This window comes from Salvelinus namaycush, chromosome 13 (genome assembly GCF_016432855.1).
Source record: "Salvelinus namaycush isolate Seneca chromosome 13, SaNama_1.0, whole genome shotgun sequence".
Classification (NCBI taxonomy): domain Eukaryota; kingdom Metazoa; phylum Chordata; class Actinopteri; order Salmoniformes; family Salmonidae; genus Salvelinus; species Salvelinus namaycush.
Window position 1 is genome coordinate 14,588,115 of NC_052319.1, and position 26,674 is coordinate 14,614,788.

The window sequence follows — 26,674 nt, forward strand, 5'->3', positions numbered from 1 at the left end:
GATCAAACTGTTATGGCTTGGTCTGCGCTCTGCTCGATAATGATTCAATTAGCCTACATTTCTTTATTCTATCAACTGTTACTAATTATCCCCTGACCTTATTCATGGTTTCCTTGCGCATAAAGATGGTGGAATTATTAGGGAATTAATTCAAGGTCAGAATATGGAATATCTGTAGACGCACCACTGCCACACCTTCATTTATTCAATCTCCACCCAAAAACAAATAGCAGGTGAATAGCATGCTATTCTCATGCTTAAGTTCGAGGTCAGAATACGCATAGAGAGAAAAGTGCATAAAAAGGAAATTACATTCCATTTATGTGCATTTAACTGGGGTCAGAGTCGGGCCCAAAGTGACTGCCTGTTCACTATGTTATTTAGAACTGCAATTGGATTAGAAACAGAAGCGATTTCCTTCCAAATAGATTTCTCTCTCCTAGAACAATTTAGAGAGATTATGGCAATGGCGTACAATGCATGTCACTCCAATAAGTTCATAAAGAAATAGTGTCACTCAAGCTTGGATATATTGTGTTAAACACACTTTTATTGTTTGGGTGCCTAATGAAACAGTGTCACCATTCATTTAGGGAGGGAGAAAGAGTAAATGGTCACATAAAAAATATAAAATGAACAATGAAAAATGGTAACTCAGGGAAGGTCTGGTTCCCCGTGGCAACAACGACATACAGTTGAGACAGTGTCCAGACCCAGACGTGTATGTGTTTGGTTTGCACGTTTCCACAGTCTATTATAATCTCAAACGATGAAGTCCTTTTTTAAATTTACTAGCCATGCATACAGTTGACAATTCCACGTGTTGAGTCAGTGTCTTCATAGGAGCTGGCACTTTCCATACAAAATATTTACATTACCGTTAATTATAATTGTTATTCATCATCATCATCATCATCACTATTATTAGCCTACTATGAATTTCAATACTCTGAATACATAAAGAGTGGGATGTTGACAAAACGTCGCATCCCATTTGTGATACCCAACCAAAAAAATAAAATGTAGAGAATGATGAGTGATGACATCTTCATTCCTGAAAAGAAGACAGTTTCTAGAGACAGTCTGTTGAGATATTCAAACACTGAAAGATGGAATCCTTCTTGTCCCATCCGAATGAAACTGTTACAATATTCAGGAATCTGTTGTCAGAACCTCCTGAAACCAAAACAAATCACAGGATATGTGACAGACACCTACCTCTGCTACACTTATCATAAGAAAATAGGAAGGAGAAGACAACATTGTTTCAAGAATGACACTGACTTTTCCACCATTTTCTTTCCATTCCTCGAAACAACTAAAAAGGAAATAAGAGGGGAAAAAATGGAGGCGCTTTCAAGTCACCTCTTTGGTTCTGTCCTAGTGATGTGCAACAAAAAAATGTTTACCCTTGGATGAAGGTAGGTAGGCCCTCTATTTTTCTGCACAGGAAAACTTAGCACACAAATCAATTACTCATCAATGTTTCAAACAAGTTGATCAGAGGGATTATCTCCTCCCCTCTATCTGCCGCTCTGCGCTGTCATGGTAACTTAACATGGAGAAAGAAGGCTCCTGCTTGATGTGCTCAGAGAAACTGGGTCATATCAACAAGACCAAAACAATGTAAAATAAACATTACCGAAGCCGATCGCAGAAAACATAAAGACTACAAAACCTGTAATTCTGCACGGACGACTCAAGACATATTTTTTCTCCGCCAGAGAAAACAGGATAACATAAGGCGAGTGCACTTTTCTTTAGTACGGTTTGTCAATTTCTCTTGCGCAAATCCTTTGCATTCCTCATTTCATTCTATTAATTATTAACATATCATTATTATCATTTACATCATGACTGATTTTATGCACCAATGAGTTAAAATCCACCACAGTTCTACCATGAGTTTATTAATCATCCATGTTGTTGGTGTGAGTATAATCCTCCTCTCTGTGTACAGTATCTTGGTGTTTGCAGACTTCCTCTCTCCCCTGTCCCCCTGGCGTCCCCTAGGCTCTGGGGCTATTGTATATTGCAGGAGGAGCAGCATGGGTCATCCTTGTCTGGCTGGGCGGCGTAGTCCATCTGCCGAACTATCTCGGCGAACAGTTCGTCCACCATGGTTTTGCTCTTGGCCGAGGTCTCCATAAAGGGGCAGCCCCACTCCTCGGCCAGAGCCTGGCCCTCGCTGGCCGACACCTCCCTCTCACTCTCCAGGTCCACCTTGTTCCCCACCAGGATCACTGGGACCTTCTCGTACCTGCAGACGACACACACAAACAGATGGAGAAAATGATCAGAAACCATCTTGTGACATGAATATATGGACAGTCGCTGATTGTCAAGGCAGATCGGAATGAGACACACGAGGAGATGTGATTTGCTAAAATGTTTAACTGAGATTTAGGTGTGCCGTGTACTCCATGAAGAGCTGACTAGTTTTAACTGTACCTGACGTCCTCTCTGCACTCTCCTAAATGTACAGTTGATAGGCATAATTTCAATCTAGAATGAAAGCTTCATTGGCAATAAATCATGCCAGCCATAAATAATTACATTAAATCCGTGTGGCACATTTTCCTGAAATATATAAACTCAAAGGCCTGGCAATCACAGTTCTAAGAGGTGGCTTGCTGAGAAATCTATACTGCCCACATGCTTTATTCCTATTACTATCAGTGACAAGAACTTAACAAGAACTTAACAAGGCCAGCAGTCAACAGGAAGTGGGCAAAATCACCTACAATCCCTTAGGGGCAGGAAGAGGCCATAATCCAGTGAGCTTTAAACTCTCTTCCAAATTGGTTGAGTGTTCCCACTGAGGAACTGGGCTACTTGCACAAGGGCCAGAAAGACAGTGTTACGTCATATTTTTAATGAAGGACCTTAAGTCTTAAACGTTGTATAATACTAACACTCTCAATGAAGAGTACCACAAACATTTAATGGACATGATTCAAAATGTCTGCATTTATTGGTCAAGCCAAAGAATCCAGTTAATTGACAACATTTCAGTAAATTGGAGACATGCCGGGAGGATCTGCTGATATTGGCGTGATGCATCCAAGGAATTAGGCATCTCTATTTTGGACACGTCACAGAGAATAAAGGCTCCGCTTTTATTTCTTATCTGCAAATAGGAGCTCCCTCACTGGTGATAATATTAACCAGCACACACCCGCTATGAACCCCACTCAGAATGCCTCTTCTCATGTTATTGAACACAAACAGATCACAGGAGAATCATGCTCCTTGACACCTTTCAGCATCAAAGGTTAGCCTCCCTGTATGAAATATTCATGCCTCTAAATTATTTAACACTATTTGACGGGAAAAAACACCCGTCCTTGATTGCTATGGTAACAGGTACACAAGGACACTCATAGTGTTGGGGACTGGGGAGATGGAGAGAATCAATGACTGTAATACTTTCTTAAGTAGAGGAAACTGAGCTTCTCACGAGGGCCACGGTCTGCAGGCTCCAGTGCTAAATAAGCTTAAACTGGCAAAGAATAAGGAGCTCAATTTGATCTGGTACTGAATATATTATCCAGAATGAACTCTAATCTCTGCCATCCCCATTCTGTGGGCAAGCTAAGAACTACAGGGATAAAACAGTAGACAACAGGGGTCTGTAAGCTACTGTGTGTGACTGTGAAGCACAATACAGTAGGCTACAAGTTAGTCAGCCACCACACAGCTTGTCACAGTACAGCTGGAAAACAATAGCCTTTTCAACCCAAAACTTACAGTCCATCTATTGTTCAAACAGCTGAAACAGCTGTCGACTGAGAAAGAAATGGCATCGATAGCATTCCTGACTCCAACAATTCATTGGAGGCCCCTGATAGCAATGGTGCTATTTTGGAACACATCTTAGTGGTGACAGTAAAAATATGCAGTCAAACTATACACTCCCTCTCCATGCTCATTGAGAGGCCCTAATCATAGTGGTGGGCGTGTGGAATGGAGGGCCGGGACAGGCTGTACCCGTTAAGAGAAAACCCACACGGGACACAGCGTTTAGGGAGGTAATGACGGTCCCCTGCAGGGGTGGCCGTTTCTATTTTAAACAGGGCTATGGCTGCACGGTCGTCGCTAATAGCCCCCGCTCATATGGAGGCCTGGGGCCGTCGTCACGAGTTCACATACTGCCTCGCCACCTCCAATTACAACCTGCTCTCCACACATTCATGGGAAGGCATGCCCCATGAGGAACCCTGCGGCCTAGGGAACATGGATAAAAGTGGGATGGGAGTGTGTGTTTATGCTAGAGCAAGTTTGTGCGTCTGTGTGCGCGGTAAGTGAGCATGTGTGCTTCTGTGTGTGCACTGAGACAAGAGCAAAATTAGCACTATTTCGGTAAGGGATTGAGCCTGGCTCTAAGACTCAGTGAGCTCTGATGGAAAATGATTTCTGATCCTCTGAAGAGCTTATAACACAGCCTCTGTCCTCGGTGCTATTGTCACAGCTGTCTGCTTCTCAGCGCTCTGAAATGAAAATTAAATCCTTTAGCAATGGGACTCACTGTAAAATCCACATGAAAACCACCCCAAAGAACCCCAGATGATCATGACGGATGATGAGCTAGAGAAGAGAGCAGTGACGGGAGAGAAGAAGTCAAATGGAAACATATCCAGCCATCCATTCTATTCATTAACAAAATGACAGACTTGATAGGCTACCTAACTGTCTCACAGCAGAACAGTCACTCCGACTCCGTCATGCAGGAGGAGTGTAGGCAGCACAAAGAAAAAACTTGTCATCTGGTGCCAAAGGAGGAGAGGGGCTATAAATAGCTGTAATAACAGAGGGGAGACCTGCAATCTCAGGTAGTGTGTGAGGACGGCTGCCACGGATACCAGAGCCTCACAGGGACTTCGCATGAAGGGTGTTGGGCACAATGGCCATTCGGGGTCTGGGCCTGGTGCTGGGTGCTGGGTGCAGGAAGTGAGGATGGGAGTGGGCAGAGAAGGTCCAGGGTAGCTTATTCATATTCCTCAAGGTTTGAGCCCGTCGGTTACGCATTCTCCACTCGGAAGTCGTGAGCAGTAGTCATCAACACATATCAGTGGCCCAGCATGCCAACATACCCTCCCACTGTCTGTATGTCTGTCAGTCAGTCTGACTACATGCATGTGGCTGAAACACTCTCGCCTCAAAAACAACCAGCACAGTTCTCCTAGACACCCCTATTTATAATGCACGATGCATCCACTGATATAGATCTGGGCCTAGCTGAGGGAGGCTGGGAAGCAGGGTAGGAGCTGCCTGGTGGTCTCTGGGCCCGGCCGCTGGGTTTATCGGGCGCTACCTGAGAGACAGTCAGCCAGCCTGGCCTACATGGTGAAAGAGGTCCAGCCAGGTCCCTGCACAGTGAGATGGAGTCTGTCCTGAGTCTCCTGTACCTCAGGCTGACGGTGTATTTGTGTCTCAGTGAGTCCACACAGTGGCGCCCTGCTGAGGAGTGGGTCCGACTGGAGCTGACTCAGGAGGCTGGATAAAGCTGAGTCAGGGGTATAAATGAGCTCCACCACAGTCCAGGGGAGAGGACTTTTAAACAAATCTCCAGCTCCTGATCCCAGAAAGGCTGCATCGCCCTAATGTTGGGATGTGCCAAAAAGATCCTTCTGCTATTTGGGAGGATGACTCATAAATGACAAAAGCAGACAACACATGAGATATTACTTTGGGCTCCTTGAAACAATCTCCTTGGATCCTTCCGACTGTCTCAAGGTAGCAAGAGGATATCCACTCCTTCCCGTCCTGTAAAACTTTCCTGATACTATTCTCAGAATATGACAAGACGAGTTTGTCAAAAACTGAAAATATTCCAGTTAGAAATGAAGGGAGTGACAAATGCTAGACATGCATTATTGTCATTGCTAGATTGGAGATATTAGACGGCCCACTTATGCCCCTGTCTGCAGACTGCAGTTTTATGGGTGATTTGGTGCTTTTCTTCAGAAGACAAAAATACACCCAAATTAGGCCCCCTCAAACATTCGGTCATGGTCTGATGAATGAGCTTGTTCCTCTTCCTGGAGGTTTGCAAAATCAGAGGGTGAAGAAATTAACCAAACAATCCTACAAATTACATGAAATATCAGCATCACGAAATCTGAAATGAACACTGACTGTGTTTAATCTGAAATGTGTTTTCACCCCCCCCCCCCCCCCCCATGCTGGCTGGCTGAAGAGAGGGGAGAGGAGAAGTACAGTAGCTAAGATTAGATTGGTCTAATTTATGGGTTTTATAAATAGAAACTGGGGCTCGGAGTGACACAGTCAGTCAGTTTCAGACCTCTGGGTCTACATGAAGATTACAGTGGCTCACGCTATGGAGCATGAGCCCATGTACATCATAATGAAAGTAAATGAAGCTCTCTTCAGCTATCTATGGATCCTCTGGACACGCACATGAAGATTGCCTGCATCCTATATCTAGTAGCACCCATTTACCACAAACAGTGGCAGGATAACCGTCTGTAATTGTACATTGTCACCAGTAAAACGTATTAAACGCAGCAAACACATGACTTTTGATTTGGTAACACGTCCTCGTCCTAGCTCTATCACTTATTTTCAGGATACGCAGAAATGTAAGCTTAAAACAACAGAAAGAAGAAATGTGTGCTTGAGGCTGCTTGTTTCTCTGTTGCTCTAGTAGTCGTATGTTCTTTTCTCTCCCCCTCAGTCGTAATCGACAATAACAGCTTCAGCGTCAAACATTAATGTCACTCTTAACAACAGTGCAATCACGTACATTGTCACTCTGCTACACACTGCCTGGCTGCCAATGCAGACTTTGTCATTCTTTTCGATTGCCTTGTCATTTATGCTCCGAGTAGCTCTGCTTGATGATGCTCAAGCCAGGCTTAGACAAATAGACAAAGTAAGAGTTCCCTGCGTAAGTATTTATAAAAGGCCCTGCTGCACTTGATCTGGGTGAAACAAATATGTGGGTGGTCTTGACAGGGGGAACATTGACAGGGCTGTTGAAATTCACATGAAAATGATGCATCTGTGGGTTTTTAAACAAGTTGACTTTCTATCAAATAGGAGAGTCCTCCATCTAATCACACGGATGTTATAGAAATATGCAGCCTGCAGGACAGAATTCATGGCATGTTAGTCTGTGACTTTGAACAAGGGCTTTGACAATAACATAAAGATAAAGACCAAAGTAATTCACCCGAATGCTGTGCAAGGAGAAATTAGGACTAGGCTTGGGTCGTATAGCGTATATACCGTATACCGGGGTATTTTAAAATAGCCGTGGGATGTTTTTTCAATACCACTGACACTATTTCCTTTTTTTCCCGCGCTACTTTTTAAGTAAATACCTGCAGTCAACTTGTGCAATGTGTTAAGAGATACAGAAGATCGCATTTTTCATTTCACCTGTCACATAATTTTTCATTATAGCACTTACTAGTGGTACCCAGTCACGTGGTGTTTGCTTACAAGCACACAACAGCGAGAGATCGGAGCCTTGTAAATCACCCACTGTAGTCGAGCATGCTCCAGGTGATCTAGTAACAGTATGGAATTCACAACTAAATGTTTGCCAGCTAGATATCTTATAACTATTAAGTTAACTGTTTAAAATGTGCTAAAATGCTCTGCAATTGTGCATTCGGTTTGCTAATTTAGTAGCTAGTTAGCTATCTAGCTAAGTGGTTAGCTTCTTCCAAAATCACACTTCGCTTGGCGGTAACAGCAGAGAATCCCCTCCTGGATCAAGAGCCTTGCTGTCTAATATGTTTTTGTGTGTGTAGCAAACTGTGAGTAGCATTTTTGTTGTTACTTGTATACCTTAATGAGCTGGGATGTCTGTCCTGAAAATAGTTTCGGTCAGAGAATGTATAACATTTTTTGCAATGTGCTTGTTATCATCTAGTTAGCATTCTCTATGGGATTTTACATGTTCTTGTTAGCATTGCTAATCATCGGATTACAAAGGCTCAGAGGGGTTTGAAAATAGCGTCCCTTGTGTTCAGTGCAGGTATTACTGAACATCCCGGTATGGCACAAGGTCGGTATGAAGGTATGACAATCTGGATACCGCCAAAGCCTAATTAGGACATTCTTGGACAACCATATACCCAAGGTCATTTTAACCAACCGACATTCGGCACATGGCAAACTCCTTTAAGGTTGACCTGATTGGTATGTTCTGCAGTACTAGATCACTGCAACATAGGATAAGTCCTGCCTTCCACCATGAAAATACTGTGAGAACTACAATAACCCTCTGTGATAGTCTCATTCTGACCCTGTGACCATAACAGAGGCTAAAAAGAAGTACAACATCACCCAGTAGGTAAATCATCTCTGTTCCTCCTCCCTTGCCATGCTCTTCATCATATCTGGGTGCACTAGCACGTCCTGTGCCACCCGTCAGCCAGCATCACCTGTGCATGGCTAACTGTTGCTGAAGCAAGGTGATGAGCCCCCCAGCGGGCATGGAGGGGCAGAGGGCGAGTGGAAATAATAATTTGCCCCAGTGGCCTCTGTTACTGCCGCCCTGTGCCACTGACAGGTGGAAGACACTGATGCGCCCTGACAGGTCTCGGGACGGGCGCGACACACACCAGCGCCTCTGACTTGGGCGGGCGCCGGGACGGCTCCTGTGTGAGACAGTAACGAGGACAGGAGAGGCTAAGTGAACAGCAGTGACAGCTGCATAATCCACAGGGCAGCATGGAGCCCTGGAGGAGAGACATTGGGCATGGGGCCTCCTTGGCCATGGGGTCCTGAGGAGAAGTCAAGGCTGCTGGCTGGGCTATGCGCCAGAGCCCCATTCCACTTTCACCCCTCTGCAGGTTGGGAGGGTGTAGTGACATTTAGCAGTGCCCTAAAACGTATTTTAATATAATCTCCACTCTTGTTAATACAGTCTTAAATATTGTTATACTCTTCAGTAAAACAACTGACTGACTGCTCTAAATCATTCAACTAGACTATTTGACAGCATTATCTTCCTTTACAAAATGATGGTACATTTCCTGGTTTACTGCTTGGATCTGAATGTAAGTGTAGACAGCTCTAGTGTAAACCCCCGGTAGAATGTAAGCTTGTAAACATTTACCTAAGTGAAGAGTAGCATGTTTTTTTTTAACCCTAAACAAAGAGTGGACAGTCAACACCAACTGTGGATACGGTGTTCTTCCTTTTAGTGGTGCCGCCATACCTGCAGATAGATATCGTCAGAGGAAGCCATGGGAAGACCTGGCCATGGCCATGGTCTGGTCTAGACTCCCCAACACTCCAACGTAACCTCTACACTACAAACATTAACTGTAAACACACTGTTCAACTTTAGAGAACATGGTTCCCATGCTCTTCTCTTCAAACTGTTTGGGACGGGAGAGATTGAGTCACCACAGGGTCCCCACAATCTCAGAGGTAGGACTGGAGGACATCGCACTATCTCATCAACCGTAACTCCATAGTACGATCGTTAAAGTAGAAATTGCAATACTGTACATGTGTTCTCGCTACCCTTTACTGTTGTTAAACCTGTGCAATAACATTGCAAATACCCAGTAACAACTTTTTATTAACGTGTTGTTGTTGCTTAGTAATGGAGAACAGAGGTTTTTGTTACACAAGAAGAAATGTAATGTAATTACAAAGTCCTAACATGTTGATACATTTGTATTACAGCGTGATTACACACTGTATAGGGGAAACTATCATGCAAAGTGTTTATCGTGATTTATTGTACATGTCGCCATAAATGTGCATTGCCTTTGTTCCTGTGGGGCTGTGATGAGGTATTGGATAGTCTGACAGTAGAATAGGTAACCTGGGTGTCTAAAGGCATCCGCATGCTCCCCAGCCAAAACAGTTCGGAAGAGGTCGTTCATAATATTATTACGACATTTTGTGACGTTTTTGTTCGTTTTGGACTTCGGGTAGGATTTTCTCGGCTGTTCGGGCACACAGCATTATTTCTGGATACAAGCCGAAGTCTACGCCCCTTCGTCGGTGATTGGTCAACAGTAGGGATTCTTCAATAAAGTCTTTGTTGTCATTCAACGAGAGAGACGACCCGTTTTCATGCAAAAATAAAATATTGAGAAATACTGCACATCTTAGAAGTAAAATTCTCCTCGGAAAAAACGTAAAAATTAATGACAGATTTCTTGAGTTATCTTAGGTTCATTCTGACTGTTTTGAGGAAGTGTATAATGGCTACGGCGTCTCAAAATGGACAAACAGTACCGCTTTTTCCTTGTTTTTCAAGTGAAGGTCTTTTAAGGGAGTATTGCGAGAACACTCGTTCGCATGCTGACGCCTTTAGGGAGTTGACACCAGACTTGAGGAGAGAGGAGGCAGTCCCTGGGTGTGTGTCTGATTCCACGCACCACAGCTGGCCCACACCTGGTGCACACATACACCCACACACACACTAGGGGATGACACCCCGCCAGCTAGGCAGCATCGCTCCCTCCCCTCCAGATTCCCTCACATACCTTTCTCCCTGTACTCACATTTTTTATGGGGGAAACACATGCTGACCTCATTCTTTCATCTGGAGTCGTACATTTATTTGGATGGTTTTAAATGCAATCCAAACTCCAAGCGATCATGAATTTATTGAGACAAACACACACCAAGATAGCCAGGAAAAATGAACTTATGATTTGGTAAGATAGCCAGGAAGAAGAAGAACTGAATTGGTAATGGCAATGATGATAGTAAATATTAGAGAGAATGCAATTTCAGCTACAGAGATTTCTACTTATTCGAAATCAGATCACTTGAGAGGCCATGTTCATACGGAGCGACGCATGGCGCTGTGTAACATGTTAATGGGAGGATCCAGCTGAAAAGTTGAGGAGTAATTTGGTAGTTTTGTGTTGTTAATCTATTGCTCCATTGTGAGGTTTCTCAGTGAGCAGAGAGCCTTGTCTCTTTGTGGCTCACCAGACTTCCTCCATTCACCCTGACACCGACACCTCCAATGAGTGATGAACCCACACTGTCACAGCTCAGTGCATAGTGGATTCCCACTTCACATCAACTCTAGAAGAGGGAGTCACAAACATGTGAATGTAGACAAAGTTTGACGATAATATAGCATTTATATGGCGGAGTGTAGGGTCTTAACCAGGTCACCAGGTCTTGAGTGTGAATGACTCATTCATGTTGTCACTTTTTAAGTCTGCCACAAATTAGGCCACTGCACACTCGACCTATATGAATTACTTTGGTACGCTAAGGGATACCGAGTTGTCTGGATAGCATGTCACATTGTCGTAACATGATTCTAAACATGTTAGGACAATGCTAGGACAATGAGACATGCGGCCACTAAAGATGACCTCATGTCTGGAGCATCCCTATAAGAACAGTGCTTATCATACGTATGATTCCTGTTTGTTCAGTTTTTTCTTCCTTTCCAAACAGATTGCATGTTTCTAATAAAAACATAACTTCCTCTCTTCAGAAACCGGCTTCTCAGTGTGCTCCTCCAAATGTAGCAACTCCTGCCAACCCCCCCTTGCTTTAGCTGTATTTTGAGGGTTTGTCTGTCTATTAGAATCAGGCCTTTGTTTCTCTCCGCAGAGTCACTGGAGCTGTGAATCCTGGGTATTCCAGCTGTCTGTTTCACTGGGGTTGCAGCATCTAAGCTCAGCCAGCATACAGTCTTGTGGACAGCCCATCAAACACACAGAGCAGAGCTGCATCCAAGGTAGCCAGACAGATAGACACTATCTCTCCACTGTAATAAAGTGCAGGGGAAACTGGTCTCACATCTACTGATGGACAAGGCCTGATGTGGTACAGTAGAGTTTAACTGAGGAGAAATAGCACCATGGCCTTGAAACTAAAATGGCTGTAGAGCTACAGGCAAAAATAGCAGATGACCAACCAACCATATGTCTCCTATCATGCTAAATAAGACACAGGCATGCCGTAAAGACAACGCTGAATATATCATTTATATCGTTTGAAGAACCCAGTTGCATTGCCTTTAGAGAGATGGATATCGGCTAGTGTTGGATGATACAGGACCACTTGGATAGATTTAGCAGTAGTAGTCCTATGCAGGGTCAGAATGCTTGAATAGGCTAAAGTAGGCACTATGTCTGTGTGTTGTGTATCACCACAGGACACATCCTCAAAATGAGTGTTATGTGAGTGTATACTCTGCACAAAGGTGCTTCTTCATAGATTGTGTAGTAGGCCTACCATTACATAGATCAATTATGTTTCTGTCAATGGGGTATATGATAGGAGTCCGATTAGATGTGCTCGTGGGAAAATGCAAGCAGGAATTATCATCCACGTCTATGCATGTTTACAATGAGACGTTGCAGTTCTGACATAGGCCTACTGTAGGCCTTTCATAATACACGGATTTGATCCAAAATCACTCACCTTTTCACTCTGATGATCTGGTCCCTCATGGGTTTGATGTCTTGGAAGCTCTGCTGGTTGACAAGACTGTAGACCAATATGAAGCCTTGACCATTTTTTATGTAAAGGTCCCGCATGGATGCGAACTGTTCGGTACCAGCAGTGTCAAGAATCTCCAGAACAGAGGGTGAGGAATCCACCTCGATTTCTTTGCGGTAAAAATCTTCTATGGTCGGGTCGTACTTCTCAATAAACGTCCCGGTCACAAACTGAACAGTGAGGGCGGATTTCCCGACCCCACCGCTGCCGAGGACCACCACTTTGTACTCGCGCATTGCTCCCTTGTTATTTGATGATTTCAAGAGATTGTCGAAAGCTATCACTCTCCGCGCGACATAGAATAAAATATATCCGTGCAAATGGCATTCATTCGAGTCCCATTTTGAACGGATATAAAAATACAGCCTTTCTTACCACCGCTCAGCAATGGCAAATAAAAAGCTGAGCACAAAGACTCGCTGCCCGAAGATGGATTTCATTGTAGAAATTCCCACAGGCACACCAGACATTGATTACTAGGCTATGCGCATCGAAACGACTGCAATTTTTTTTTTTAAATGCATTAAAAGGTATCAAAACGCTGGACAATGTGAAACGTGTGGTTTTTCATCTGCTTAGCTCACCATTCAATGCATCACAAAAAAACAAAACTTGCTCCAGCGAAGACATTGGAGAAAAAACAGGACGGTTCCTGATGGATTCTGCAAGACTTGCGCGTTTTATCTCAACAAATGTTGATAGATAAATAAATAAATACAAATTCAAGAGTTAGGCCTATTAATATAAGTTTCGTTGCTTTTTCACCATCTTTTTCATCTCCCCGTTCCTTATGCGTTCACGAATACAATCCTGACCGCCATACTCTCGGGTGGAGACCCACCGCCGCCGTGTAATCAACCGGTCCCCTCTCGGCTTCCGTACCAACGAAAATGAGACGGGTCTTTCCCACTAGACAGATGTGCAAGGAGTCCAATGGCTACCAATATTTGCTGTTAACCGCACTCATGACTATCTGAATGCCACACGGAAACAGCCAGTAAAATAAAGGGTTGGATTTCCGTTCATGTGCAAAATTTCCCATCATTCGGTAACCGAAGTGACATCCTCTGAGCGCTCACCCAATCACAGAAGCAGCTTGAGGATGTGTATCCAAGAGGAGGAAAGTGCGCGCAGATGCTGTTGCTATGGTAACGCTGCCAGCTGTGTAGCAGCATCACTTGCATAAGGAGAGTATAAAAGCAGATTATAAACTAGCCTGGTTGCCTTCTCTGGTTAGCTATTAGATTCCACACCTCTCTTTGGCAAATGATAGGAGTGGCAAGGAGTGGTATGTTAGTTGAAGACTGGTACCCAGACTACTTATAAGCTGTCATTTAAACAAACAGCAACACAATGTGTGATCAGAGGAACCTCTTCTAGCAAAATAACTTATTGGACTAGACTGTATACGCCTATACATAACTAGACACAACGATGTGGATGCCTGTGGATGAGTCAATGTCTTTGCAATATCTGCTTGTGTTATCAGATGCAGATGTGCATAAACAGACTTTTCAATAAAAATTGCAACAATTTAGTGTACATTTTTGTTTACAACAATTTACCATATTTATAAAAAATATCCAATAATTCAGGAATTTTCCAGAGAACGGGATAAGACTAAAACTAACACGTGAATTGCATTCCTGAGATGGTGCATTTTATTATGTAGGCCTTTGAAATCATGTCCTCTGCATATATAAAGACACCAAATAAAACGGCTTATTATTTCCTATGTGAATCACCAAAACAAAGGCATCACAAACTTGGCATTTACTTAAACTTTTATTTGTTTTTTTTTTACATTAGATTTTACACAAAACAAAACTACTGTATATATATATATATATATATATATCATAAAAGAGCACATAATTATGCACAAATAAAACATAAAAAAATTGCCACATGAACAGATTCAAAATGAGTAAGGGTTTGTACTTTTCCCCTCTGTTAAAGAGATGGCATTACCGATGGAACCATGTGTGGCACTGGCACAGCAGTTTAAACACAACTCTGCAGTAACTGTACCACAGCCATTTAGAATGGCACCCGCCAGTTTTCTCATCATCAAGCTTTTCTCAGTAAAGTGTTTGACGGCACTCTTTACAATCTACCATTTTGGCCTCAAAATGAAAATGTCTGTAGTGAGAATTAAAACAGCATATTTCACTAATTGCAATAGACTAAATACAATCCTTATATTTAATGAACCCTAACACATAACAACTTAAGAACAATACATCAAAGGTAAGGCAACGTTCACTAATAAGTTTGTCTGCTCAGTTTACCAACTGTTCAGAAAGTGCTTACCCACAGGGCACACACTAGTTAAATCAACGTTGTTTCCACCTAATTTCAACAAAATTACGTTGAACCAACATGGAATATACGTTCAATTGAAGTCTGTGCCCAGTGGGTAGGAATCATGTTACCATTGTGTCAGTAAAAGTGAACACATTCTGACTGTCCAACTCTTTTGATTGGGTGGTCTACAACCTCAACTAACTTTCAGGTACAGCTGTATCTAGCTATAATAACATTGGAAACATTGAGCAAAACTTGAGTTGAAATTACCATTAAAATTAACATCCGTTTTCAAAGAGCATTTTTTTGTGAAAGATGCCTTCGGTGAACAATTGAAATAATTTAAGAGTATCACTGCCAGATTAGCCATACCCATGACTACATGTTTAACATACTTTTTCTGCGGTGTAAAAATAACTTTATTCTGGGAACAAAGTGCAATTCTAAACAGCTGAACAACCATCAAAACACAGCTTTTTGAGTGTCCCCTTGCCTTTATGAGTCTAGGGATGCTTTGTAAGAGGACTTTAGAGAGCTCATTTTTGGTAGAATAGATTAGAGCATGTATTTAGGGACATTTAAGTGTCATGGGTAGGCTGTCAAATGCAAAAGGAATATACTACTGTAATACAAAGGCATTATATGATACTGAAAATATTGTCGTATATAATTTTGCCATAAAATAGGAAATGTTCAGATTCTGGCAATACAATCTAGTGTGTTACAGTGCTCTAGAAAACGTAACAATTACATCATTTACAAAAATACAGAGCTTCCGTCATTGCAACTTTAGGTTGCCACAGAGACAAATTAATATAGTTATGAAATTATACCGTACTACAATGAAAAGTAAATTTACTTAAATGTTAATTTTTTTGGTAGACTGTGACCTATACAATAAACTGTTTTTATACATAATAAAAGCAATTCTACAGCCTTGCTCGTACTGCAGTGTGTTGTCCTGTATAGGTGACAAGGCAGTGACAAGGATGAGATGTGGAAGCTTGCCATTGGTAGCTCCAACATTCCATCCCTGGTCACAGACGGCTTTTCATAGGCTAACGTGACAGGACAGGTCATTTGAATAACCGCCAGCAGAGCAAAGCTCAGCTTAATAAATTACATTCATTTTAAAATAGAATACAACATTGTTCTATAACTAATGTTAAACAAATAAGTAAATTCCATATATTTCCATCAAACAGAACATAAAAATGAACTTTTCTGAAAAGTAAATGAAAAGTAATGAAAAAGGACAAAGATGGTAAGAACATGCATCATTTTAGTTTTCTGTGGATTGTCTGAGTTGATCAAACACCATGACAATATCACGATACTGATGAGATTTTTTAAGCATACTGATTTCACTCACACAGAAAATGAAAATGGAGAATGAAAGACTGTGGGCAAGATTTAGAGTTTGCACCTGTGTGAAGTTTTTAACTGTTATTTTCAAGAGCAAATAAAACATAAAAGTTTAAGCAAAAGGTAAAATAATGTTACATGTCGATCATTGTAAATAGTTCCATGTTTTTAGCTTGGTTTTGCCTTTTATATCCTACTGTAAATAACTGGTGTAGACTTTGCACAGGTGCATTGGTGGGTAAATCTGTCTGTGTTTGTAAGTGCAGTTTGTATATACAATGAAGCTTTGACAAAAACACATGTAGAGTTATATGAGATTCATTGCACAATGTGATTAGTTATGTGACTACGTCCTACCACTAAAACATTTACTGTGATACATTCTACTCGAAAGACGTTAGACAGACTATGATAACAACGCATTAAACACGAGGATATGGTTGTAAAGACGGTTGTATATAGAGACAAATGAGTTACCAACATAGAACCACAACACATATCCGGTTCTCCAAACTCATCTCCAATCACTTTTTAGTTGCAAACTACTTTCAACTCATTAAGAATTAAGCTAAACCATTTTACACAATGAACAATCAATGAACTTCATGCCAAAGCAGCCATGTTCCGATCTGCCAGATATTGAAACTTGAAAGTAAATGAAAGGTTAAAGCACTAAAACTAACCCAGTGTACAAAGACTACCAATGCACTGAATTCACCTCACACAAACAGTTGTTCATTGTATTTATTGTGAGGCCATGGAGTACGTTGCGAAACTGAGGGGTTTTCTACTCAAAGTTGAATATTTCTCACACAGAGCCTTTTCAAGATGCTTGTTATGTACATTACTTTAGGCACTTCTACAGTTCAAATAAGACAGGATTAATAAGTGACCTCGAGTCACCGCAAGGTTTCCTTGCACGTGTACGTCAGCCTTTTTAACAAAGGATCACCACATGTCTTTCCTTTTGAAGTCTTATCATTCTGCTCCCTCTTTAATGTCTGTGGCCTCTGCACTACGACCACCTAACCCGTCACATGTCTGTGACAGCTCGGCAGACACTCACTCAGCCTTTCAGTTCCTCTAAAGTGGCTTATTTTCAGCCCACCCATCACTCTGCTAGGTCATTGGCACAACATCTGGTATATGGTGTTTATTTGATGGATGCCAAGACAAGGCTCAACTAAAACCTTGACCGAAGAGACATAGCGCAAACAGTGCAGCGCAGACAGAAACTTGGAAACCGTGGTAGCTAGATTCCTTTATCATTTCTGGAATTAGTGGCTGATTATATCACTGCCATAAGGTACATTAATTCATTTTCTGCAATTATCATTGGGTTTGCTGAGGCTCACTCAATTGGTTATTCCTCCGTAGAGAGGCCAAGGCACACCAGGAGGGGGAGCAGTGATCCTGTACTCAGAGAATAACCACAAGGTAAACAACAACATGCTATCCTCTGTCACATTCGTCCTTTACAAGAGCAAGAAGGACACTCACAAGCCAAATGCAATTTGTATACGGTGTATAAACAAGAGCGCTTTCCAATGGTCTGTGTTTTAAATAAAAGCAATCAAGCACTTAGATGCACAATCATTTTCTGCTAAAAAAATTACATTTTGAATTAGATGAGTGTTGTGCACTTTTAACAAAACATTAAAAAGGAAATAAAAGTCATCGTTGAATACCTTTACGATTAAATCTTCACAATCTCCAATCATGTGTGTATACATATAATAAATCAGTCATTTACATATCAGTAACGAGATTAGTCCTAGCAATACAGGTATATAATTTGTATATTTTAACATAGCTCAATGTTCTACATTTCCTCAGTAATCTTCTTCTCAGCATGCAGGTTGCTGTAGTTCTCGTGTGGAGCAAAAGTAGTATTTACAGAAGGGCTGTTTAGGGCCTCTAAGGGGAGCGTCTTGACACTCTGTTCCTTTCTTGTAGGTTACTTTAGGATGATCTGTTTTAGAAGCAGAGATTGAGAAAGACATCATGTTACTCAATGGTGGCATTCACAATGAACATGACCGATTGCCCTTAGGTCCAAGCAACAGTGCCAGTACATTCTTGGATCACAAACACAATACTGATATAGTGTTGTTGAAGAGTCATGGCGGTAAATGGTTAAAGAAAAAGGGTTCTTATTTGCAGAAGTAGAACAGTAGCAAAACTGTGACCAGTATAATCATATAATGCTGAAGAAACAAAAAAAAACAGGAGTAAAAATACATTTGAATCCCACATGTAAAACAAAGAGAATTTGGTTGATGTTAGGAACCTTTCAGATAAGATTCAGAGCTGAGGCAGTAGTCTACATACCAAAGTTATTGCTAAAGTTAAAATGCTGCAAATCTCAATGACAAAAACAAACTGAAATAGTAGACTATGTATTCCATGTTAATACCTGGGAGAAATAAAAGACAAATAAATCAAGCAGAATAAGCTGCAGGAGGAGGCTGGTGGTTGGCAAGTATGGTTTTGTGTTCTCCCGACCCAAACCACAGCCCCCTCCTCTCCTGCTGGAAAGAAAGAAGCACATCACCTGACCTGCCCCCCAGGTGGAAGAGTCTAAAAGGGGCAACAGAGGGCAGTCACAGGCACAGAGCTGTCACAAAATCACACACATCCATAAAGATATACAGTGTAACCTTCCTGTGATAATAACAGCCATGTATGAGCTTCATTGGTCTTTTATTCATTCAGTTGATCTCTTTAGTCTGAGGTGCTAATTTAGGCTGCTTCAAATCAATATATTTAGTTTTCTTCTTTCCTTTGCTTGACAGAATTATAGTAACGCCTGAATTAAATTAGGGGCACTTGAAACTAAATAAAGCAAAAACATGCAAAAAACAATTAAGGAAATTATGCAACACAACACAACTACTATTTGCAGATGGGGGATCTCTAAATAAGTGCTTTCTGTCATTACTATATTTAATACCGCATCTACAATAATGATAGTTACATTTGCTAATAAAGGCAACAGGCAGGAGAGAAATATGCTAGGATGACAACTGTCTCCTGCTACCATGACGAGCACTTATTTAGAGCTCAGGGATTCATGAAAGAAAGCTTTAAAAGGAGCAAACCTGATTGGCTGGTGCTGTTGCTGCGTAGGGGACACTTGTGGCAGGAGTAGTTGCTGCAGAGACAGTAGCAGGCGTAGCACTGTACATCATGGGTACTTTTTCAGGAAGGGAACCATGGAAGCAATGAACAGGTAGGTGGAGCATTATGGTAACCATAGCAACGTTTTTTTTTGTCTATATATTTTTTTTTGCATGGTGAATACAGTAAAACATTAGTAGCAAGCCATCATTAGGTTAGACCAGCAGATGGCATGCAATCACAGCGCAAAGCAAGAAAGCATTGGATAAATAATAGAGGAAAGCTGATTTAGTTTAGGAAATTTGTCCGATATTTGTCCGATTCCCAGAGAAGACTGTCATTTGATACGACATTCTAAAAGTATGTTTTACATACCCTACAGTATCTTATTGTTAGAATGGCATTTTCACTGCCGTGTTCAAAATAAGTTCTTTATTTTATACAAATAAAGGAAACGTCATTTGATGTATTTGATCTTTAGGAAAGACCAAGACACTTTAGATAACATCTCTGGGAAACTGATCAAATGTCCTAATCCACAGAGCAGCAAAGAACTATAAATATCAACCAGCAGTGATTGTAACTGATGTCTTGTGTTTTGAATATCTGTATTATTTACAACGGTGAGAATATCACTGCAGAGAACAAAGGACATTCAAAACCAAAATGAAATCCAAAAGTAGGTGAAGAGTATAAATTGAAAGCTTGAGCTTTGTCAGGGACATGGCTAACAGAAAAAAAATGCAGAAACGTATTATAAAATACACTTTCTCACATGTGATTTAAAATGTGCCGGTACCTAACAGATATAAACCACCCTTACCCCCTGACCCAGAGACTGTTTATCCAAGGGCACATTGGAATAACAAGACTCTTTTACATGAACAGCGAGAGCATTTCACCCATATTCTCCATTCATTACAGGTGATATCAGAAAAAAGAAGCAAGGGACCTACCAATGCCGGTAGCAGGAGACATGCAAAACACTGACCCTGTGTGATTATGCAGTGGAAAGTGAGTAGAGGACAATAAGGGAGGAAAAACAGGTTAGCTAGAGTTTTCAGCATGCTTTTACACATTCTAAACCAAATACAAGCAAGACATGAACCTCTCAATGGAAACCAAGTTTTTTTTTTTTGTTGCTTGGTGAGCACACACAGAAACAAGCCCATGAGAAACGATGCATCTTAGGGAGTGTAGTGCGTGGGTGTACTTGTAGAGTGTGGATAGATTACTGTTTACCAAGGAGGGAGGCACATGCTGAATAAAATAGCTCCAATCGACTGACATTGGCATCAGTGCTAGGGCAACCAGGCAGTACAGTAGTTAACTCAGCAGTGAGACAAAGCATCTAACAAGAGTGGATAGTGGCTGTTACTGTTTGATTATGGCTGTCAGAGGAAGGCCATGTCGAGAGAAAGAGCTAATGGTATAATAATCCAGTGTCCTACTTAGCCACGTACTGTATCACAGCAATGTAGGCCAATGGCCTGAATTTAATAGATTTGATTAAAGCAGATCTCCTTCAACTAACCTGGATGATGTAATCTGGAAGCACTGATATATCTGCCTGCCAGGACATTGAACTATTAAATATGTGACAGTGGCATTAAATGTGCATCATTTTCAAAAATGAACAGCTCAAATTACAAGGTGCTGCATTAAATCATCACAGCTAGCTAGCTACATTGGACCACGAGGAAAGCACAAAAAAACAAGGAAAGACCTTACTGACAATATGCTACTTTTTAGACTACATGATAAATGCCCAACCAAACATTAGCAGGGAGGGAATTACAAAGGACAAGTCATATAGGGGCAGTTGGCCCACTCAGAGCTGGGCTGTACCTGCGGGATAGAACGCAGACGTCTGCTGGAGCTGTGCATTGGCCAGAGCCTGCTGGTAGTGCAACATACTGGGGTTGAAGAAGGAGCTGGCCCCGTTGCTCTTCTCCAGTGCTTGTCTCTTTGGTAGGGGCTGCAGGCAGCCATGGGGGAACGCCTGCCGAGTACAAACAACACGTTAACACAACCAAAACACTTATCAGTAGTTCTATTATAAACATCCACTGGCTATGAGCTTTATATGTATATAATAGTACAATCATTGCCAAACAGTATAGCAAAACTGTATACAACTACTACATGACAAAATAAAGGTATTTATGATGAAATTAGTGATAGGCTAAAACTTCATACTGTTAATTTAAACACATTTTAAATACCTATTCAATTACTGAAAGATAACTGATGGTGAAGGATTTTGTACACATACTAGATGAGTCTTAAGAGGTTGTAAAAACAAAGATGCCAAATTAAATTATGTGAGTTGCTACAGTACAATTAATAGCTACATGCAAAGCAAAAGGTGAAAGGTCAAAGTACCAGGTCTACAGTTGCCTCGAGGGGTCGCTTCATTGCTTTGGCAGTCGACTGAGTCTTTTAATAGCAGGCAGCGAGCACATGATGGCAGTGGGCCAATGGGATTCAAGCGTATTAACATACAGGTAACAGCAAGCAGAGGTGCGTCATGGGGACAGCATTGCATTGTGGATAGGTGAGAAGGAGAAAACAAAACAAAATAATCGGAATGCAGTTTACCACCACATACAAAACAATAGTCATGCACAATAAACAAAATTAACTGATTCACGGAAATATACGACTGACTCCTGAATTAGTATGTAAGTGTCTACTATACTCGTTAATAGCTTAATCTAATAGGCTTTACAATAACAACAATACTGTGCAACAACATTGGGACTAAGGTTATTTGCTATGTAGAAAACACAACAGTAGTTAATCAATAGTTGTTCATCATTATCCATACATTATCAATTTGAATATACAGTGTGGACTACTAAATAAATGTTGTAATAATGCATTCATTGACCTACAATTGCTTTAAAGGACCAGAATTGTACATGACACACGTCAATATGAAATGGAGACAGAAGCTAACGCTAACGGGCATTAGCTAGGCTACTGTGAGAGGTTATCCTTGGGAAATGTATCTCTACCGAGAGCTAGGCGTGATTCATGTCATCTTGTGCGTTTTAATGACATACTAAATAGGGAGCAGAGAGAGAATGTTATAACCACTGCATTGATGATAACCTATACACAGAATGTGGAGCTCTGTTTATTATGATATTAGGCATCGAATTTGCCATTTTTGTTCAATTTCTTGGCACATTTGTCACAAGAACACATTGGTCGTTCATTTTCCTGTTCAAAGTATACCTTCACTACACTACAAAATCCCTCAGCATTACAGACGTATCAAAGTCATAAAGTATTTACCAACTCTCTAGTAATACTATCACTGTAAAACCATGCAAAAAATGACCACAAAACTGATGATAAAAATACATGGAATGGAAAGTAGCAGAGCTAGGGTGGAAGATACAGCACATTCTAAGAAAGGCCATGCATGTTGCTGTTTTTTAAGTGCAAAAATAAAAGTCTAAATGTGCCATTACGGGAATTGCGTACATTTGATTAGATTAATGTTAAATGTTGAATCAGCTGTTCGAAGGTTGCTGGTGAATCTATGGACGTTTTTCTTAACCCATAGTAATTAGCAGATCCGGCTTTATTCTTAGACTTGTTGGAAGTTTAAGATAAAGGCAAAACCATCAGTAGGCAATAGATGGCAATGAAACAAGACAGTAGCTGTAGAAACAGGGTTAACTTTGCAGTAGCTGGAAATTTGAACATAGATTTTCAAAAAGCATGGGAAGCAAAAGGAGAGGGCCAAAGCGAATCTTTAGTTAAACAGCTAGCTAGGTAAAGGTTAGCGTCACATGTCACATAAGGAGATAGACAGTGGGGTGTGAAATGATTGACACCCTTGATAAAGATGAGCAAAAATGACTATAAAATAAATAATTCAAATACTGAGCTACACTGTATGCTCAAAAAGTGTAGACATCTATTGTTTTATACTAATGCTCAGAAAAATGTATTTAGTTTAACAAGTAATACATTTTTTCTCAAAAAGGTAGGGGTAAAAATGATTGACACCCCTGTTTTCAGTACCATTCAAAACCTCACCTTGCGAGGGTAATGACACCGAGCCTCTTTCTAAAAAAAATGTATGAGTTGGAGAACATATGGTAGGGATCTTAGACCATTCCTCCATAGAGCGACCTTACAGATCATTGATATCCTTTGTCTGAGCGTATGGGCTGCCCTCCTGTTTCAAGTTCGGAGACTGAGATGGCCATTGCAAAATGTTCATTTTGTGGTCAATTAACAACTTCTTTGTGGATTTGAATGTGTGCTTGGGGTTATTGTCTCACTGTAAGATCTACTTGCGGCCAAGTTTCAGCCTCCTGGCAGAGGCAACCAGATTTTTGGCAAAAATATCCTGTTACTCGGTAAAGTTTATAATGCCGATGACCTTTACAAGGGCCCCAGGACCAGTGGAAGCAAAATAGCCCCATAACATCAAATATCCACCACCATATTTTACAGTAGGTATGGGGCTATTTTCTGCTCATGTATTCTCATTTCGACGCCTAACCCACCACTGGTGTGCGTGGTCACAAATGTAGCAAATGTAAACGTCTGGAGTTTGCTAAATGACATTGGCACTTGGATTGGAACCGGTGCTTTGGTCAGATGACATGAATATGGAGCTCTTTGGCCACGCACACTAGCAAGCCAATAACCCCAAGCACACATGAAAATCCACAAAGAAATGGTTAATTGTCTCCGGACTTGAACCCTATTGAAAACCTGCGGTGCAGTCCATAAGCGCAGACAAATGATATCAAGGATCTGTAAGGATTCTGTAAGAAGGAATGGTCTAAGATCCCTCCCAATGTGTTTTCTAAAACATTTTAGAAAAAGGCTCAGTTCCGTTATCCTGGCAAGGTGAGGTATTGAAAGAAATTGAAAACAGGGTTGTCAATAATTTTGACCCCTACCTTTTTTGAGAAAACAAATTATTACTTGTTAAACAAAATCTCTTTCTCTGGGCAATTGTATTAGTATAATATAATATAATTTCCCAATATTTTTAGCATAGAATATAGCTCAGTATTTGAATGATTTTTGCTCATCTTTATTAAGGGTGTCAATCATTTCGGACCCCATTGTACGCAAATGAATGGTTATGCTATGTGACAGTTTAAAGGCAACTTGAGGGCTACTGCATACTGGGCAACTGTCATTTCGAGTCTTAAGAGCGTATATTAGATGTAACAGTCTTTAATGTTTAATGAAGCTACTTAATACATAAAAAATAAAGCGGTGCTCCACATTCTATGATGTTGGTTAATCAATCAACTCAGGGTAATGGAATAGGATTAAGATAGTAAGCCTACTGCTGTGAATGTAGAATACATTGTAGTGAAAATAAATAGGACAAGTTGCCCTTAAGTAAGAAGTACAGTAGCTATACTAGCCAATAGTGTGTGTTCTAAGCTGCTGTCCACGCGTCTGGGGGGAAGCATCTTACCATGGCTGCAGCTGCTGCCTGGGCTGCCACGGCCGATTGGTTGACCTGGTGTTGAGAGGCTTTGATTTTGGCCTGTAAGTGAGCAGGGGGGTGGAAGTACTTGCACTTCTCCCTGGAGCAGCGCGACTTGATGTAGTCCATGCAGACGGTGACTGTGTTGTCGCTGGTGTCGATCATGGGGCTGTCGCTGGGGTGGGCGAAGCGGCAGTCAGTCTCGCCTCGCGCACAGTTCCCCCGCTGGAACTCGCGACACACCTACAGCACGACAACCACACAGGGAGGGAGGTTGAGGATGGTAGAGCACCCTGGCAATGGACCCTGTTTGACACACTCAACAGGCATTCCATAACGAATGTATATATACAGCATATATCAGACAATAATACGTCCTTGTTCTTGTTTGTGTGAAGGTGACTCGATACCTCCAGTTTGTCGGTGCGCAGCAGCTTCTGTGAGGGGGAAGAGGAGGACGAGTTGGAGCTCTGGACTGTGACACCGGGGCTTCCAGGGACCATCACTGGGGTACTGGGGAGCATCTCGGTGGGCATCAGGCTCATCCCATGGCTCATAGAGGTCATGGGTGTAAGATATGGAGAGTAGCTGAGACCAGGGCTTGTACCAAGCCCCTGGTTCATATTGAACGTAGGCTGTGAAATAGAATGGACAACAGTCAGTAAAAACACTACTACACACCTGAAATGAAGGATCTGAGTTTTGTGTATAATAAACTGTACTTACTACTGAATATGAGTAACTTACTACAGGCTGCATGCTCGTGCCTGGGATCATGAAGTGCATCTGCTGGGCCAGCATGGCTGCTGCCGTCTTCTGCTGGATGAGGTTGTTGCGTCCGTTAATCTCTAGCTGGGTTTTTAAATGCGAAGGTGGATGAAGGTACTTACAGTTTTCTCTTGAACATCGACCCTAGAGTAAGAACACAAAAAAAAGCCAACTATTAGATAAAGATTGTTTTTTACTGCAGTGGGCTAAATCAGGGTCACAGTGTTTCTTAGTAGTCTTAAACAAATCTACTTTGAAACAAACGTATACGCCTCTCACACATGGTTATGGGCTTAAAAAAAGAAGACATCTGTACCATGTCAGATATAGAGTTGAAATGTATTACATTTGGAGTCTGCATCCCAATATTACACTTCATATACATCACAGAAGACTGAAATATAACAAAACCGTTTGACATAGAAATACCAGATTTTCAGCTTTTAAAAAATCTGTATTGATTATGAAATTATGAAAAATATGAATAACATTCCCCCCATGAGGCCACTAGGTCATTTGACTGCAGGAAAGGGCTACCCTAAGCCTAACATGAGTATGCACAGGTTTATTCGATTATAAATATGTAGGCCTATTCTTCATAAATGAAGCATTAATACTGGACAGGGTCACTAGAATTCATTGACAACCAAGGAAAGCATCAAGGACATCCAGTACAAAATGACACAAAAGACCACTGCTGGAACATGGCCTTCATGAAAGTTTCTTCTTGAGGTTCAACAATTTCCATGTCCTGACCGTGCATTACCCCACTCCTCTCAGACCAAGACCATTCAGCTCACAGGACAGGACACCGAAATAACAGGGGAACACAATCATGGTGACATGAATCACGCCTTCACACTCAATATCTTTTTCTGTGGGGACAGGTAGTGAGGTCGTTTTGATCATGCTATTGTTATGGCATAGAGGCAGTACGATTGACAGAGAGGAGAACATTGTTCCCTATGACAAAAGCACACAGGGGATGGATGCCCATAAGTGCTTCTATGATCAGGAGGTAATCCACACACACTATGAGTCATTTATGAGAATAATAATGTACAAAGTTGATAGATAGGCCAAAACTTTTAATTTAGTAGGAAATCAGTAGCCTACAGCCTACACATTAAGAGGTGGTCACTGATCAAGTAAGCCTAGTAG

General features: G+C 41.4%; 2 protein-coding genes across 7 annotated transcripts in view; both read right to left on the reverse strand.

Annotated features, from left to right (window-relative positions):
- Positions 1–564: 564 nt before the first annotated feature.
- Positions 565–12,741, reverse strand: LOC120057886 (ras-related protein Rap-2a). The gene is made up of 2 exons (XM_039006362.1): positions 12,397–12,741; positions 565–2,260 (listed from the first exon to the last, which is right to left on the reverse strand). The coding sequence occupies exons 1-2, from the start codon at positions 12,708–12,710 to the stop codon at positions 2,023–2,025; spliced, it is 552 nt and encodes a 183-aa protein (XP_038862290.1). The 5' UTR covers positions 12,711–12,741; the 3' UTR covers positions 565–2,022.
- A 1,530-nt stretch (positions 12,742–14,271) lies between these two features.
- The window catches only part of LOC120058274 (muscleblind-like protein 2a), a 42,627-nt gene continuing 30,224 nt past the window's right edge, over positions 14,272–26,674 (reverse strand). For 2 of the 6 annotated variants that reach the window (XM_039006814.1, XM_039006813.1), the window contains exons 3-10: positions 25,472–25,657; positions 25,156–25,380; positions 24,734–24,988; positions 21,652–21,705; positions 21,115–21,268; positions 20,223–20,258; positions 19,248–19,342; positions 17,976–18,118 (exon numbers count right to left, since the gene is read on the reverse strand). In XM_039006814.1, the coding sequence (XP_038862742.1) occupies positions 18,104–18,118; positions 19,248–19,342; positions 20,223–20,258; positions 21,115–21,268; positions 21,652–21,705; positions 24,734–24,988; positions 25,156–25,380; positions 25,472–25,657 (1,020 nt within the window). In that variant the 3' untranslated portion in view covers positions 17,976–18,103. Of the gene's footprint in view, positions 18,119–19,247; positions 19,343–20,222; positions 20,259–21,114; positions 21,269–21,651; positions 21,706–24,733; positions 24,989–25,155; positions 25,381–25,471; positions 25,658–26,674 lie in introns of all 6 variants that reach the window. The other 4 variants (XM_039006815.1, XM_039006819.1, XM_039006818.1 and 1 more) reach the window with 4 other exon arrangements.